The sequence below is a fragment of the Anolis sagrei genome, chromosome 7, assembly GCF_037176765.1.
Source record: "Anolis sagrei isolate rAnoSag1 chromosome 7, rAnoSag1.mat, whole genome shotgun sequence".
Lineage (NCBI taxonomy): Eukaryota > Metazoa > Chordata > Lepidosauria > Squamata > Dactyloidae > Anolis > Anolis sagrei.
Genome location: NC_090027.1, coordinates 1,890,468 through 1,907,744, shown reverse-complemented (window position 1 = coordinate 1,907,744; position 17,277 = coordinate 1,890,468). Strand labels below are relative to the sequence as shown.

At 43.4% G+C, this 17,277-nt stretch overlaps 1 protein-coding gene and 1 long non-coding RNA gene across 4 annotated transcripts in view; both read left to right on the top strand.

Annotated features, from left to right (window-relative positions):
• The window catches only part of NSD3 (nuclear receptor binding SET domain protein 3), a 132,723-nt gene extending 127,276 nt beyond the window's left edge, over positions 1-5,447 (top strand). For all 3 annotated transcript variants that reach the window (XM_067470628.1, XM_067470627.1, XM_067470626.1), the window contains one exon: positions 1,164-5,447. In XM_067470628.1, coding sequence (XP_067326729.1) covers positions 1,164-1,405 — 242 coding nt within the window. In that variant the 3' untranslated portion in view covers positions 1,406-5,447. The remainder of the gene's footprint in view (positions 1-1,163) is intronic.
• An 8,325-nt stretch (positions 5,448-13,772) lies between these two features.
• Positions 13,773-16,278, top strand: LOC137097505 (uncharacterized). Its single transcript, XR_010910237.1, has 2 exons — positions 13,773-14,665; positions 15,270-16,278. It is a non-coding gene; the product is annotated as an uncharacterized lncRNA (long non-coding RNA).
• Positions 16,279-17,277: the final 999 nt, after the last annotated feature.

Below are 17,277 nucleotides of genomic sequence, written 5' to 3'. Positions count from 1 at the left end.
GATCATATAATTACATAAGGCCAAGTCGTCAAAATCAAGTCACAATTCATCGCCATCCATCCGTGTGGTCAGGAGTGATTGACTCACTCATCAAATGCTAAATTCCATAGCCAGGTTTTCATCAGTTTTCTAAAAGTCAGGAGAGAAGGGGGAGATCTAATCTCCAGTGGGAGAGAGTTTCAGAGCCCAGGGGCCAACACCAAGAAGGCCCTGTCCCTCGTCCCCACCAGATGCGATTGCAAGGGTGGTGGGACTGAGAGCAGGGCCCCTCCAGAAGATCTTAACACCCTTGATGGTTCATAGGGGAGAATCCGTTTGGACAGGTAAACTGGGCCAGAGCCGTTTAGGGATTTATAGGTCAACACCAGCAGTTTGAATTGTGCTCGGAAGCTGATTGGCAGCCAGTGGAGCTGGCGCAACAGAGGAGTAGTATACTCCCTGTACTCCTTTTCATTCTTTCCTTCTCCATCTTCTCTTTCTCCTTTATGTTTCTGAATTAAGTAGCTTAGTCTGTCCATGTTTTTCCCTTCCATAAGCTTCACTTCCCATTCGTCCACCTTGGGTATCTCTTCCTTTCTCCAGTATCTATCATAACATATTCTCGCTGCTGTTACCGCAACGAATATAAGTTTGTCCATATTTTGATCTATTTTCTCATCCGTAATTCCCAGTAGGAATATTTCTGGGGACAGTGGTATTTTAGTCTTCAATATGCTTTGTAGTTTTTCCTGAATTCCTTTCCAATATGCTTTGGTTTTTTTACAATGCCACCACATATGATAATGGGTGCCCTCTGTCTCCCCACATTTCCAGCATTTTGTGTTTAAGTTCCTGTAGAATTTCCCCAATTTCTGGGGTGTTAAGTGCCACCTGTAAAATAGCTTAATCCAGTTTTCTTTTAGGTCATACGCTTTTGTATATTTTAGTTTCTTTGTCCAGATATTTTCCCACTCTGCCATGCTTATTGATCTCCCTATATTACTAGCTCATTTTACCATGCAGTCTTTTATTCTTTCCTCCTCCGTACTCCATTCTAACAACTTTTTATATATCAACGATATTGGCTTTTTTCTAGTTCTTATTATTTTATCCCAAATATTCTCCTCTTGCATAAATCCAATTTTTTTAACTTACCTTTCTGTTTCTGTGTTGGCTGTTTTCAGGGAAATGGGAGTGTCCGTGGCACCAGTGCGAGATCTGTGGGCACCCGGCCACTTCGTTCTGCGAGTTCTGCCCTCACGCGTATTGCAAAGAGCATGAAAAGGGAGCCCTGGTGGCCTCGGCCTTGGAGGGCCGCCCGTGCTGCTCCGAACACAACCCGAAGGCTCCCGTGGCGCCAGAATACTGGTGCAAGATCAAGCGCCGGTTGGAACAGCAGAATCCCGAGGAAGAGGCGAAGGAATGAACTGGTTTCCCCAAGGCTCCCTCCAAAAGGAAACGCCCCACTCCCTCGGTGGCTAATCATTGTGAATCGAGATAATAATGTGCCATGGGACCCTCAGACTTGGTGTCTTTAGGACTGCCTCCACATAGCGCAAGCAGGGACCGTATGGCCTGGCGTGGCGGTCAGCAGCCTGTGGCGTCCAAGGTGATCAGATCCGTTATCCCGCAACCATGTCCTTTTGGGCTCTCGGAAAAAGAAGCATCTTGCATTGTTTCGTGGTTAGAAGAAGATACCTTTTCCTGACGTTGGGGTGGGGAGGGGGGGAAGACATGATCACGTTCCAAGTATGTTCTTTCAGTGTAGGAACCAAACATAGCAAAAATATTTATTTATTTAATTTGTCATGGACTTTTTGAGAGTTTCTGGTCCTATTGCAGTCGGTGTGTTGAAAAAGGAATAGCAGCGCCACCAGGTTGTATCTTACCTGTGTATCTATATCCCCCCCCCCCCGTTGCCCCCCAATACTCCACCCTCCCTTCAAAACGGTTTAGTTTTGGAACTAAGGACAAAAAAGCTGCTCTGCTCACCGTTTGTGGGAGGTGAATGGAAAGTGTATTTTTGGCAATTGACGGTGAGATGCTTTCATTCCAGGACAAGAATTTAGAGACAGGAAAATGATGTATGTAACCTTACTGAATGAGGATACTAGTGCCCAAGGCTCTCTCACAGGAAACTAGGCGGGACCCCCTTACCTTGGAAGCGTATTGTATTAGACACTACATTTCCAACAACTTCAAAAAAGCACTCTCTGCAGGGAACGCCTGATGTGCAATGTCTGGATCCCCAACTTTCTCTCAGGAGAGTCTTCTTTCAATAGGCTACTCCACGAATGGTAGTGCGATACAACCACAAGGCAGTATGAGGTTGTCGCAGGCTTTGCTCAGTGTCCAGTTCATTTATGCATATGTCACTTTTCCGTTGAGTTTGAGGACGATGAAGCAGGCAGGTTTAGAAAACAGGACTTTTCTCGTTTGCTGCCAAACTCTTGACTTCACAGTTCGTGCTTTCAAGCTCTTCTCATTTCTGGGATCTAATTGACGCTTACTCTGAGGATCATGTACAGAGCAGGATTTGTAATTTCCCCACCAATATAGGACCTGATTATGACTTACCTTTACAATTTTAGAGGCAAAAATTGGCCTTAGTTTGTGGCACATGTGTTCATGTTTCAGTAGCCTTGTTTCCCTGCTCCATGTTTCTTTCTGTTTTGTGTTTCAGAAGTCTCTGTGTGTTTAGGGTTTTCATTCTGGGACTCTGTCACTGATTTATTGTTCACTTTGGTCAAATGGGGTCTCTCCGTTGAATAAGGATAGTAGTCAGCCCTCGAAAAGAATGTTTGCGTATTTCAGAAACTCTTGTTTGTAGCTCTTCCCAACGCAACAACACAGCACTGAAATGATACATCCTCTGACACTTTCTCCCAGTGAGTACTCTTAATCTTCCCTGAATATTGTATTCCCTTTTTTAATTATGATGGCTCGTAGCTATGTTATTAATCTACGCGTTCAGGCATAGTTTTGCCAGCGCCAGAAAACAGAGCGCAGTCAGGTATCTTCTTAAGTTTCCTTGCTTGGGTTTTCTGGCGAGGCCCTTTCGTTTACCTGTTTTAAATGCTTTGCAATCTAAGGGGAAAAGAAAGCACGCCTGCTTTTTACCCCATTTCTATATATGTTTTAAAATCATGACACTACATTTCTCTGAATCGCCGTCAGAGTCTTTTGCCTTCAGTTCAGGGATGCAGCTGCTCTTGAATATTTCGTAGTTTTGTTGCATTTTCCTGACAATATGTGTTAGCTGGTTGAAGGGCGCTGAGCCCTAAAGGAAGATGCAAAGGACTGGGTATAAAACACTGCATTTTTATGTATATTAAAACCTAGACTTTAGTTTGCTGATTGTATTCTTTGTCAGATTTCCTCTATCACTTTTATTTTAAAACTATTTTGGGTACCAGGTGTTGCCCAGGTTATTTGAAAAAGTCAGTTTATGCAAAATGCATAAGGTTGTGGATTAACTACAAATGAAATCATGCCAGGTTGACCCTCAGAAACTCCATCAGTATTTAAAGTTTGTTACGTTGGGCAAGTTTGCTCTAGATGCATCATGGGTGGGGTTCAGTGTGCTCTCTGGCTGCAGGGTGAACCCCTCCAGTAGGTTGAGTTTGTCATGGAGGTTCTGTGTAGTCCAGGTCCATCATCGGTGTAGATCACACCTTCTCTGGTTGTGGGTGAACTACAACTCCAAAATGTCCAGGCCAATTCCCCTCAAACCTCACCAGTATTCATATTTGGGAATATCAGGTTTGCATGCTAAGTTTGGTCCAGATCCATCCTTGTTTGGGTTCATAGTGCGCTCTGGATGTAGGTGAACTACAACTCCTCTAAACCCCTCCAAAAACCTCCAGTACATGGGGTACATGGGGTTCGTTGTGTCATATTAGTTCTGGGTCCATCACTGGTGGAGTTCACAGTTTCTCTGGTTGAGTCAGTCCCCTCAAACCCCTCCAACAGGTTGAGTTAGTCATGGGGTTCTCTGTGCCAAGTTCGGTCCAGGGCGATCAGTGGTGGGGGTCACAGTTTCTCTGGTGATGAGTGAACTACAACTCCCAGAAAGGAAGGTCAGTTCCCCCAAGCCCCTTCAGTAATCAAATTTGTGCATATTGGGTATGCATGCTAAGTTTGGTCCAGATCCATCTTTGTTTGGGTTCATAGTTTGCTCTGAATGTAGGTGAACTACAACTCCTCTAAATCCCTCCAAATACCTTCGGTATGTTTTGTTGGTCACGGGGGTTCTGTGTGCCAGGTTAGTTCCAGGTCCATCGTTGGTGGAGTTCAGAGTGCTCTTAGATTGCAGGTGAACTATACATCCCAGTACTTACTCTTCTTATAAATCATGGGGAATTCTCCCGAAACCTCTCTGGTATGTTCAATACCTGTTTGCTGTATGCCATAAAAAAAGAATAGGAAAGGGTTAAGGGAGAAGCAGTGGGTGGGATTATGCAAATTGCATACCAGTGGGGAGAGTAAGGAACACTGGGATGCCTGTGGTGGAGGAAACACATAAAATCTAGGGCGAAATTGTCCCAGTTTGAAAACCTTCACTTGGATGGTGGGCAGTGTGGTGTTTGTGGAGGACATTGGCAGGGCTCTTGGACATGTTCATGGCACTCACCATAACCTGCAATGTTATTGGAGGGAGGGCCATTGGTGTCTCCTGATTGGTGGGAGCAATACCTGTTTGTGGAGGCAGGAGCTTGCCTGTGTAAGTGGACACACACACACACACACACACACACACACACACACACACACATATATTCACTTTATTTATGTGTATAGATATATAAATGTATTTGTTTCGCCCCAGTCCTTAACATTTCAAAAAAACTCAAAAAATGGAGTTTTGCAAATGCTCCACTTAGGGAGGGTCCTTTGCGCCGACGTCATGCACTCCTCTGTCCCTTAATAGATATATGAATGGCCAAACAGTTCCCAAATCCTATGATAATGTATTTTTAGAGGGCAAATCCTTCCAAAAGACTTGACTTTGTTAGGCAGCAAACACCACTTATAACGTTTTGATGGTGTTTTGCAATGTAGCTACTGAATTAACAGTGGACAGAACTCGTACACTTGAAAACACCCATTATTATCTTACGATACCCTATGTTATTTCCGTACCTTATAAAGCATCTCCCCAGTTTTCCATACCTTTCAGCCACAACCTTTTCATACACCTGTTGCACTTAAGTATAAGGCCCTGAGATTTTATGGGACGGGTATTCAGAAGCATCACGATTGCTTACGTGCCAGTTGCGTACAGGGAATTTTGGTGGAAAATGTATAGAAATAAAAATGTCATGTTCGTTTGTGGGATTAACATAAGTCAAAAACCACTGGGTGAATTGACCCCAAATTTGGACACAAGACCCCTCTCAGGCCAGGGAGTGACCATCACTCATAAAAACATCAAAAAACACAGCAGAAGAGTCTTAAAAAGCCAAAAAGACCCACAAAATGATAATAATATTACAATAATAAAGCTTTATTTGTACCCCACTACCATCTCCCAAGGGACTCGGTGGGGCTTACATGAGGCCGAGCCCAAATACAACAATACAAGCAATAATAACAATACAAGCAATTAAAATAAAACATGGACAATAAAATAACGAAACATAACAATAAGATATCATACAATTAAAACTAAGGGAAGGCCAAATGTAGAATTAAAATTGAGAATAATGCTGGAACATGCTGGAAAATACATTACAACGCATGTGCAAAACTATATATATTAGGCCTGGGTAACAACGCAAAAATTTGTTTCTAAAATCGATTTGTATTTGGGGGTTTTTTTTTGTTTCGATATTTAAAATAATTACAAAATTTTCCCTTAAAAAAGTTCGGTATTTACGAAATTTCGTTAATATTTACAAAACATTTTGTAAAGATGGCGCCCTTTTTTTCCAATATTTTTTCAATATTTTTTCAATATTTTTTCAATATTTTTTCAATATTTTTTCAATATTTTTTCAATATTTTTTCAATATTTTTTCAATATTTTTTAATTTAATTATTAATTTAGTAGAATAGGGAGGAGAAATTATTATTAAGGAGGGAAGGCAGGCACTCACTCTGGCGAGCCCTCAAGCGCTGCCGCCGAGTCAGGCCCGGCTCCTTCGAAGCAATGCGAAATTGGGAGAAGGGCTCCCCAAAGGCCATCTAGCCCAGCCCTCCGCTAAGGAATTGGGAGAACGAAGCACACCCACCGCAAAGGTGAGGAAGGAGGGACGGGCGCCTTCCCGCTGAGGTCGCTCGCCCTCTCGCTCGCTTGCTCAGCCGGCGCCTTCCCCGCCCTCTCCTCCTCGGGAGAACGAAGCGACAGGCCGCCTTGCTCAGCCGGCGCCTTCCCCGCCCTCTCCTCCTCCTCCTCCTCCTCCTCTTTCAGGCTCTGACTGGCAGAGGAGAGAGAGAGGAGAGCTCCCAGCAAGCATCTGGCCAAGCCACCTTACGTATTTCCGAAATGGACAGAAATACAAAAATTTTTGGCGCATGCCGTTTCGATATTTAAAAACACTTCCGGGTTTAAAAATAAGTTTTGTAATCGTTTTGTAATTGCTAAAATTAACGAATATTTAACGAATTACAAAATTAACGAACGAAACCGCCCAGGCCTTTTTTATATATATATATATATATATATATATATATATATATATACACACACACACACACACACACACACACACACACACACACATACATACACACACACACACACACACACACACACACACACACACACACACACAAACACATATATACACATATACACACACAAAACACATATACATTGACTAGGCCACTGCAATGCGTGGCAGGGGACAGCTAGTCACCAATAAATGTGTAGAATCAATTACCCTTCTGTTCACAAAAGACCTAAATTCCCATTAAGGCCAATGGCAACGTAATCCTAGAGTTGGAAGAGACCTGGTGGGCCATCATCCAGTCCAACCCCATTCTGCCAAGAAGCAGGAAAATCACATTCAAAGCACCTCCAACAGATGGCCATCCAGCCTCTGTTTCAAAGCCTCCAAAGAAGGAGCCTCCACCACACTCCCCCTGGGGCAGAGAGTTCCACTGCTGAACAGCTCTCCCAGTGAGGAAGTTCTTCCTCACGTTCAGGTGGAATCTCCTTTCCTGTCCTTAGGATAAATGGGCACTCCATTGCCACGTTACTTTACAATATATATGTCTATTTCCTCCACTAAAATGCGCACAGTGGAAGGCAAGGTGGTATAATTAGTAATATCATCGTCATTATAATGATCATGGTAAGATATTGTAGTTTGTTAGGCCAATCATGATTGTTTTTAAAATTGCATTAATAAGCGTTGATTTCAGTTGATAGGTGAATGAAAGTATCAGGGAGGGATGTTTTTTTCCTATTTGAAATGCAGAGTTTTAGTAACCAAGGTGACTATAGATAAGATATATACACACAGAGAAATCATGGAGGAAAGAGGACCATCAATGGCAGTGTGTGTTATCAAATGTGCCTTGGTCTCTCCCCTCCTTCTCCTAATACAGCATTTCTCTACATGGGGGTCGGGACCCCAGTGGGGGTCACGAGGGGTGTGAGAGGGGTCACCAAAGACCAGCAGAAAACACAGTATTTTCTGTATTGTCGAAGGCTTTCATGGCTGGAATCACTAGGTTCTTGTAGGTTTTTTCGGGCTATAGGGCCATGTTCTAGAGTATTTCTGTTGGTATTTTCTGTTGGTATTTTCTGTTGGTCATGGGGGTTCTGTGTAGGAAGTTTGGCCCAATTCTATCGTTGGTGGGGTTCAGAATGCTCTTTGATTGTAGGTGAACTATCAATCCCAGTAAATAGAACTTCCAAATGTAGAGGTCTATTTTCCCAAAACTCCACCAGTATTCACATTTGGGCATATTGAGTATTCATGCCAATTTAGTATTAAAAAACTCTAAAATTATAACAGCTAAACAACAGAGAGGAAAACACCAGGCACAGATTAACACCTCCCAGCAACAGATTTTCCCAGGCTCAGGCAAGCTTTCAAATGCTAATGAAGGTGATCAGCTAAACATTCACACCTAACTGCAGCAGGGAAGAGCTCCTTGCCCCACCCCAGCCATTCCACAGATATATAAACCCATTGTCCTAATTCCAACAGACCTCACACCTCTGAGGATGCTTGCCATAGATGCAGGCGAAACGTCAGGAGAAATGCCTCTAGAACATGGCTCTATAGCCCGAAAAAACCCACAAGAACCTATTCATGCCAAGTTTGGTTCAGATCCTTCATTGTTTGAGTCCACCGTCCTCTCTAGATCTAAGTGAACTACAACTCCAAAACTCAAGATCAATGTCCACCAAACCCCTCCAGAATTTTTTGTCGGTCGTGGGAGTTCTGTGTGCCAAGTTTGGTTCAATTCCATCACTGGTGGAGTTCAGAATGCTCTTTGATTGGAGGTGAACTATCAATCCTAGCAATTACAACTCCCAAATGACAACATCAATCCCCCCCCCCCATAACCCCACCAGTATTTAAATATGGGTGTATTGGGTATTTGTGCCAAATTTGGTCCAGTGAATGAAAATCTATCCTGCATATCCGATTTTCACATGACGATTCAGAACAGTAGCAAAATTAGAGTTATGGAGAAGCAACGAAAATACTCGTTATGTTTGGGGGTCGCCACAACATGAGGAACTGTTGTCGTGGCATTAGGAAGGTTGAGAAACACTGGCACAGGCTGGAGGACCTTTTAATACAGGCACGAGCAAACTTTGACCCTCTTGTGTATTGTTTTCAAATTTTCCCTTGATTTCCTATACAGATTAGATGGCAGCCTTGTCGTTGGGGATGAGCCAGGAAGGTGGAGAAACACTGGATTAGAGAGTGAGGAAGGCCACCGTTTTGAAACCTTCGATTTGTTTATGTGTCTTGTGATGAATGTTCTTTTGCTGGAAGAGGGATCAAACCGCTTCTGCTACGCATTTCTCCGATTGCAACTTCCTTGTGAAATATTCTCTTTTTCACAGCATGTGAAAACAGTGGAGACTCTGATCCCTACAAATGATTTTTTCCCTAGTTTGAGTCAAGTCTTGGGGAGGGAGCATAAGTCACCTCTTGGGCTTGTTACGTGGACAACCAACCACGTATTTATTTATTTGTCGTGCCAGAACAACCAGTCTAACAGAACAAAGCAAACAAACAGAAAAATACACAACTTGTGAGTTTGGTAGCTGGTTAAATGTCCTTTGACCCGTATCTGGCCACTTGGAGTGCTTCCGGTGTTGCTGCAAGAAGGTCCTCCATTGTGCATGTGGCAGGGCTCAGGGTGCATTGCAGCAGGTGGTCAGTGGTTTGCTCTTCTCCACACTCGCATGTCGAGGATTCCACTTTGTGGCCCCATTTCTGAAGGTTGGCTCTGCATCTCGTGGTGCCAGAGCGCAGTCTGTTCAATGCCTTCCAAGTCGCCCAGTCCTCTGTGTGCCCAGGAGGGAGTCTCTCGTTTGGGATCAGCCATTGGTTGAGGTGCTGGGTTTGAGCCTGCCACTTTTGGACTCTCGCTTGCTGGGGTGTTCCAGCGAGTGTCTCTGTAGATCTTAGAAAACTATGTCTAGATTTAAGTCGTTGGCATGCTGGCTGATACCCAAACAGGGGATGAGCTGGAGATGTCTCTGCCTTGGTCCTTTCACTATTGGCTGCTACTTCCCGGCGGATACAGTGAAGACATCTGCCCTTGCACTGTGCTACTCTGCTGCTGAGTACGCATGCCCAGTGTGGAACACATCTCACCATACTAAAACAGTGGATGTGGCTCTTAATGAGACATGCCGCATTATCACGGGGTGTCTGCGCCCTACACCACTGGAGAAATTACACTGCTTAGCCGGTATTGCACCACCTGACATCTGCCGGGAAATAGCAGCCAACGTGCATTGTTGCCTTTCCGTTGCCTCTTCATTCATCATGGTTCGGGCTGTCTTTCGTGTGCTACTTATTGCTCTGGAAGTTTGCACCAAGAGAAAATAGGTTCTGTAACCATAGCGTATGCACCATGGGGTTGTTTTTGCACATCCAAGAGAGGTGCGCACTTCATACATTATGTTTGAGAAGCTCTTCAAAGCCTACTTGGAACTACCTAAAGCATAGGGGGATGTTGTGCTTGGACTCTTCGAACATTTACAGGTGGCTTTGGTGTCATGTAATTATTAGTATGTCATGGGCAACAGCCTTCTAACTTAATAGGTGACTGTATGTATGTATGTATGTGTGTGTATATATATGTGTGTGTGTGTATTAGGCACGTGCAATCCATGGTTCTAAATCAGAGGTCCTCAAACTAAGGCCTGGGGGCCGAATACGGCCCTCCAAGGTCATTTACCCGACCCCCACTCAGGGTCAACCAAAATCTGAAATGGCTTGAAAGCACACAACAACAACAACAATCCTATCTCATCAGCCAAAAGCAGGCCCACACTTCCCACTGAAATATTATTAAGTTTATATTTGTTAAAATTGTTCTTCATTTTAATTATTGTATTGTTTTCAATTTTTTGGACTACAAATACGATATGTGCAGTGTACATAGGAATTCATTCTTTTTTTTTTCCAAATTATAATCCGGCCCTCCAACAGTTTGAGGGACTGTGACCTGGCCCTCTATTTAAAAAGTTTGAGGATCCCTATTCTAAATGGTTCTAAAGCACTTACAAAACTAAAATTCTGGTGGTGAAAAGTAGGGAGCACTGGTGATTTGCTTCTACAGTGTTGCTAAAGTTCTGGTGGTGAAAATTTCAGAACTCTAACACAACTTTCCAAATTTCATTCTTATTTCATTCTTGATGATTTTTATGACAGAACCAATTAGGAACTGCCATTTCTAATGAAATTTTGAAAGTGTTGCAACCCAGAGCAGGAAACGAGACCATAAGATAACAATCCACCAAACTTGACTGTGGGAAAAAAACAATCCCTTTTTATTGATGAAAAATGGTTACAAAATAGAGGAAAATGCAAAGTCAAAAAGCCACAGTAAAATTCAGCAGTCAGGAATATCCATGAATTAGATCAAAATTCCAAAAGCAACACTGTAAAAACCTGGAACCTGTTAGCAATTCACTAACCGTACTTGGAGCACTAGAAGCCTTTTGGGATGTAGGCCACGGGAAACAGGGAAATCTGCCAAGGTAATGCCTCAGTCTAAACGATGCCTGATCTAACGAGACAACCTGGCGAGAGGCACTTAAAACTGAAGAAACTGTTTCGTGACACGCCTCCAGGCTTTGAAGCCTGTGGTTTTTTTTCCCTTGATCTGCTTGATCTTTGCAGACTCTGCGATTCACTCCTGTTTTTCCAAAATCTGTCCTTTTCTATCCTCATTAAGGAAGCTAGGTGTTAGCTCCTCTGGAGAGCTATCACCGCTTGGCTCTGCAACATTCTCATTAGAATGTGTAGTTTCACTTTCCAAGCCACTGGCCTCAGAATAATTTTCATTACCATCAGGGAGAAATACATTTTCAGTAGCATCAGGAAATACAATCAGAGAATCAGGTTCAGGTTCAGCAATCAGAGAATCAGGTTCAGGTTCACACACAGGCTGAACCCCAACAGAACGTTTTGTTAGAGTTCTGAAATTTTCACCACCAGAACTTTAGCAACACTGTAGAAGCAAAGCACCAGTGCTCCCTAGTTTTCACCACCAGAACTTTAGTTTTGTAAGTACTTTGGAATCATTTAGAACCATGGATTGCACATGCCTAATACACACACACACACACACTGAGACGTTATGTGTGAGGTTGGAAGGGAGCGAATGTCTGCCGCTGGTACGAATTATGTCACTTTAACATTGGAACCTCTGCCTCCTTGAATTCAGGGTTGATACATACTTGAAGCCGTTTCCATTCTTACTTTTACAGCTTGTGTTTTATTTATGTGTTTTATGTCGCTTTGTGAAAGTCCCTTTTTGCCCCCGACTTTGCCATGATCTCCACTTCCGTTGCCCGACTTAGACGCAAGGCAGACTGAAAGGACGTGGGAAATGCGTGTTGGTGTCTGCGTGTGCCTTTGCGACACTTTTTTAAAGAGAGCAGAGTTTTAACTTCTCGAAATGTTTTGCTTTCCCTTCATTCTCCTCCCTTTGCACAGTTCAGGAAGAATATATATATGTATGTATATATACATGCACACACAGTAGAATCTCACTTATCCGACCTTCGCTTATCCGACATTCTGTTTCATCCGACGTGCTTATCCGACTTCCCTTTTTCTCCAGCATTTCCCCTTCAATTAAGGAGCACTCCCCAACTCTCCCTCTATTCCCAATAAGTGACAAAGGCAAGACGAGGAGGGAGGAAAAGGTTGGAAAAGTGGAAGTGTCCTCCCTCCTTCCCTCTGTGATTTCCACGCTCCTCTTCCGCATCCGGGCACTTCCTGCTGGGCCGCTCTCACCCCGAGACGTTGTCTTGCCTTAACCCAGTGGTTCTCAACCTGTGGGTCCCCCAGTCTTTTGGCCTCTAAATCCTAGAAATCCCATCCAATTTCTGGGAATTGAAGACCAAAACATCTGGGGAACTAAAGGTTGAGAACCACTGCCTTAACCCCTTGAGTCCCTGTTAGTATTCTAGGGGTCTGATGAGTAACGTCGGACGAGTAACAGTAGGCGACTCCATATTATCCGACACGTTCGTTTATCCGACGCTCTGCCAACCCATCGGATAAGCAAGACTCTACTCTGTGTGTGTGCATATATATATATGTATATGTGTGTGTGTATATATATATGTGTATATATATATATGTGTGTGTGTGTGTGTATATATATATGTATATGTATATGTATATGTATATATACACACACACATACACACACATGCTCCCTGGTGGTGCAGCAGGGCAAACTGCTGAGCTGCTGAATTTGCTGGCCGAAAGGTTGGCGATACATAGAATGCTAGAGTTGGAAGACACCTCGTGGGCCATCCAGTCCAACCCCATTCTGACAAGAAGCAGGGAAATTGCATTCAAAGCACCCCCAACAGATGGCCATCCAGTCTCTGTTTAATAGCATCCAAAGAAGGATGAGCTCCTGCTGTAAGGCCCAGCTTCTCCCAGTGTAGCAGTTCGAAAACATGCAAATGTGAGTAGATCAATAAGTAGCACTGCAGCGGGAAGGTAATGGCGCTCCATGCCATCATGCTGACAGCATGACCTAATGTGTTTGTGTGTGTATGTATGTATGTATATGTATATATGTGTGTGTGTGTATATATATATACACACACACCCTGGTGGCACAGCAGGTTAAATTGCTGAACATGCCGGCCGAAAGGTGGGCAATTCAAATGTGGGGAGCAGGGTGAGCTCCCGCTGTTAGGCCCAGCTTCTCCCAGCCTAGCAGTTTGATAACATGGAAATGTGAGTAGATCAATAGGTAGTGCTGCAGTGGGAAGGTAATGGCGCTCCATGCAGTAATGCCGACTACATGACCTAGTGTGTGTGTGTGTGTATGTATATGCATATGTATATATGTGTGTGTGTGTGTGTGTGTATATATGTATATATATATATATATATATATATATATATATATATATACATACATACATACACACACACACATACACCTGTACCTTTACCTAAGAGGTCTAAATGCCTTTAAGTTATTTCTGGGAAGCTGAGCATGGTCAAGCATGGTCAGGGGAAACTTTTACCTTTTATATATATCAGGCATAGGCAAGCTTTGTCCCTCCAGGTGTTTTGGACTACAACTCCCACAATTCCTAACAGCCGATAGGCTGTTAGGAATTGTGGGAGTTGTAGTCCAAAACACCTGGAGGGACAAAGTTTGCCTATGCCTGATATATATGCACGTACACTTCTCGAACTCCAACTCAACATCGTATTCCGTCCTCTTGGGCCGAGCCAAGTTACTTCTGGGGTTTGTGCAAAAGGCGATGGAGCAAATTTCCAGGAATCTTAGGATCCCAATGAGCCAAGCATACATTCTGTATGGTGTGTTTAGAAACCTTCATTTCGTACGTAATGCAGTCCTATGTAACTCTATTTCACGTCAAAGTCAGATATGCTGCAGCTTTGCCAAACCCGTTCCCGAAGTCATATTCGAGTCAGGCACTTAATCTGTTTCTGTTGACTTGGAGAAGTTAGATTATTATATTCCCTCCTCTTTGGGACAACGAGCTCCAGCCATCTTTTTAAATGATGCCTATGCCCAGACGGGAGAAACTTTCGGATTTGCTTATTATTCCTCCGCAGAGGAATTTTCAATGGTAAGCAAACAGTATTTTAGCGCCTCCCCCCCCCCCCCCCCCACTGATATATATTTTCTGTTCGTGGTGGGAGTTCTGTGTGCCATATTTGGTTCAATTCCATCCTTGGTGGAGTTCAGAATGCTCTTTGATTGTAGGTGAACTATACATCCCAGTAACTACGACTCCCAAATGACAAAGTCTATTTTACCCCCCATATTTGGTTCAATTCCATCATTGGTGGAGTTCAGAATGCTCTTTGATTGTAGGTGAACCATACATCCTAGTAACTACAATTTGCATATGTCAGTCTATTTTACCCCCCATATTTGGTTCAATTCCATCATTGGTGGATTTCAGAATGCTCTTTGATTGTAGGTGAACTATACATCCCAGTAACTACAATTCGCATATGTCAAAGTCTATTTTACCCCCCATATTTGGTTCAATTCCAACATTGGTGGAGTTCAGAATGCTCTTTGATTGTAGGTGAACTATACATCCCAGTAAATACAACTCGCATATGTCAAAGTTTATTTTAACCCCCCCCCCCCCATATTTGGTTCAACTCCATCATTGGTGGAGTTCAGAATGCTCTTTGATTGTAGGTGAACTATACATCCCAGTAACTACGACTCCCAAATGACAGTCTATTTTACCTGCCATATTTGGTTCAATTCCATCATTGGTGGAGTTCAGAATGCTCTTTGATTGTAGGTGAACCATAGAATCATAGAATCATACATCCCAGTAACTACAACTCGCATATGTCAAAGTCTATTTTACCCCCCATATTTGGTTCAATTCCATCATTGGTTCAATTCCATCATTTGGTTCAATTCCATCAAGTTCAGAATGCTCTTTGATTGTAGGTGAACTATACATCCCAGTAACTACAACTCGCATATGTCAAGGTCTATTTTACCCCCCATATTTGGTTCAATTCCATCATTGGTGGAGTTCAGAATGTTCTTTGATTGTAGGTGAACTATACATCCCAGTACTACAACTTGCATATGTCAAGGTCTATTTCCCCTCAAGAGCACCCCAGGCAAAATCAACTCTACCGCAAAGGCTTACTTTGCGTAATGGGTGAGCCGCCCCTGTTCCTCCGCCTTGCAAAGTGTCATTTCCTTGCCGTCTCGAAGCAGATAACGTGGTGTTGCCATTGAAAACCAAGGTGGTAAATGACTGTCTTTTTTAAAAATTGTTGATAAGGATATGTACTTATTCTGGGTTTTTCGATTGGAGGAAAAACAAAAAAAAGGAAATTCGTTTGTACCCACACACACACACACGTGAGACTTGCACAAAGGACACGCCGACCCCAACCATGTGTCTCCTCCGTTCCCGTGTACGCTTTCTCTGTAACGATGACTTTGTAGACTCGTTCTTTCTGTAGACCTTGTTACGACGTACCAAACTTTGTAGATTCTGTGGGAAAAAAATATGTTATTTTAACAAATATCACCAGAGTCTTGATTAATAGCGGAATCGTGGACATTCACTTTCAAAACCAACCAACCCACCCCAATTCTCTTTGGAGTTTCTCCGAGGCAAAGAGAAGCTCCGGACACTAACAAGTCGTGTTATTTTTTCCCCGGGGGTGTTCCTTCCACGGGGACATTGCTGTATTATGACTTGATGTTGCTGCGTAGACTTTTGAGACTTAACAACATTTTCGGAGGGTTTTGTTGTCCTAGCCTCTGTTCTCTTGCATAGTGTGACATCTACCAAGCTTGGTTTAACCTGTACATAGGTAGCTCATTGTTTCCTAGTCCTAGCGTATTATCTAGACATTGCCTGTAATATTTTAGCTTCTTCTTGAATGTGAGTGACGGTAGGAACATATAATTTTTGTACATTATATTTACGGAGATGTTGCCTTTTTTATTTTACAAATACTTTGGGATTCAGATGTGTTTTTGCTTCTGTGAGAAATTAATTTGGAAAGGTTTTTAAAATGACATTCCACTGATTTAAATCTTTGCTTGAGGTCGACTTCAATAAATTGTTCTGAATGTTCCAGTTCAGTCGCTGGCTCGTGTTTGCTTTCTCCTCTTGCTCTCTGCAAAAATGGTTGAGCAGAAGCTCTCCGAAGCTCTAGGTGCTCTCACTGCCTATTACAGCCACTGCAGAAGGGACAGAGAGTTTCATCTATGCTGACGATCGTGCCATCACCACCCAAGCAGAGAGCTTGGAAATGGCTGAGCAGATGCTCTCCAAAGCTTTAGGTGCTCTTACTACCTATTACAGGGAAAAGCAGCTGGTTCCTCATCCATCTAAAACTCAGATGTGTGTTTTTCATCTTAAGAACAGACAAGCATCCCGAGCTCTGAGGATTATTACCTGGGAAGGAAGGAATCCCACTGGAGCATTGCAGCAAAGATTACTAGGCGCAAAGATGACTGCAGTTGCAGAGTGTGGCCAGGAAATCAGAAGACGCTTCCTTCTTGGGAGGAGAGCAATGTCCAGTCTCGATAAAATAGTGAAGAGTAGAGACATCAGACTGGCAACCAAGATCCATTGCCTAGTCCAAGCCATGGTCTTCCCTGTAGTCACCTACGGATGTGAGAGCTGGACCTTAGGGAAGGCTGAGCGAAGGAAGAGAGATGCTTTTGAGCTGTGGTGTTGGAGGAAAGTGCTGAGAGTGCCTTGGACTGCGAGAAAATCCAACCAGTCCATCCTCCAGGAAATAAAGCCCGACTGCTCACTGGAGGGAAAGATACTAGAGACAAAGTTGAAGTACTTTGGCCACATCATGAGGAGACAGGAAAGCCTAGAGAAGGGAATGATGCTGGGGAAAGTGGAAGGCAAAAGGAAGAGGGGCCAACCAAGGGCAAGATGGATGGATGGCATCCTTGAAGGGACTGGATTGACCTTGAAGGAGCTGGGGGTGGTGGACCAGAAGGATGACTGACCAAAGGAAGAGAGACACTTTGGAACTGTGGTGTTGGAGGAAAGTTCTGAGAGTGCCTTGGAGAGCAAGAAGATCCAACCAGTCCATCCTCCAGGAAATAAAGCTCGGCTGC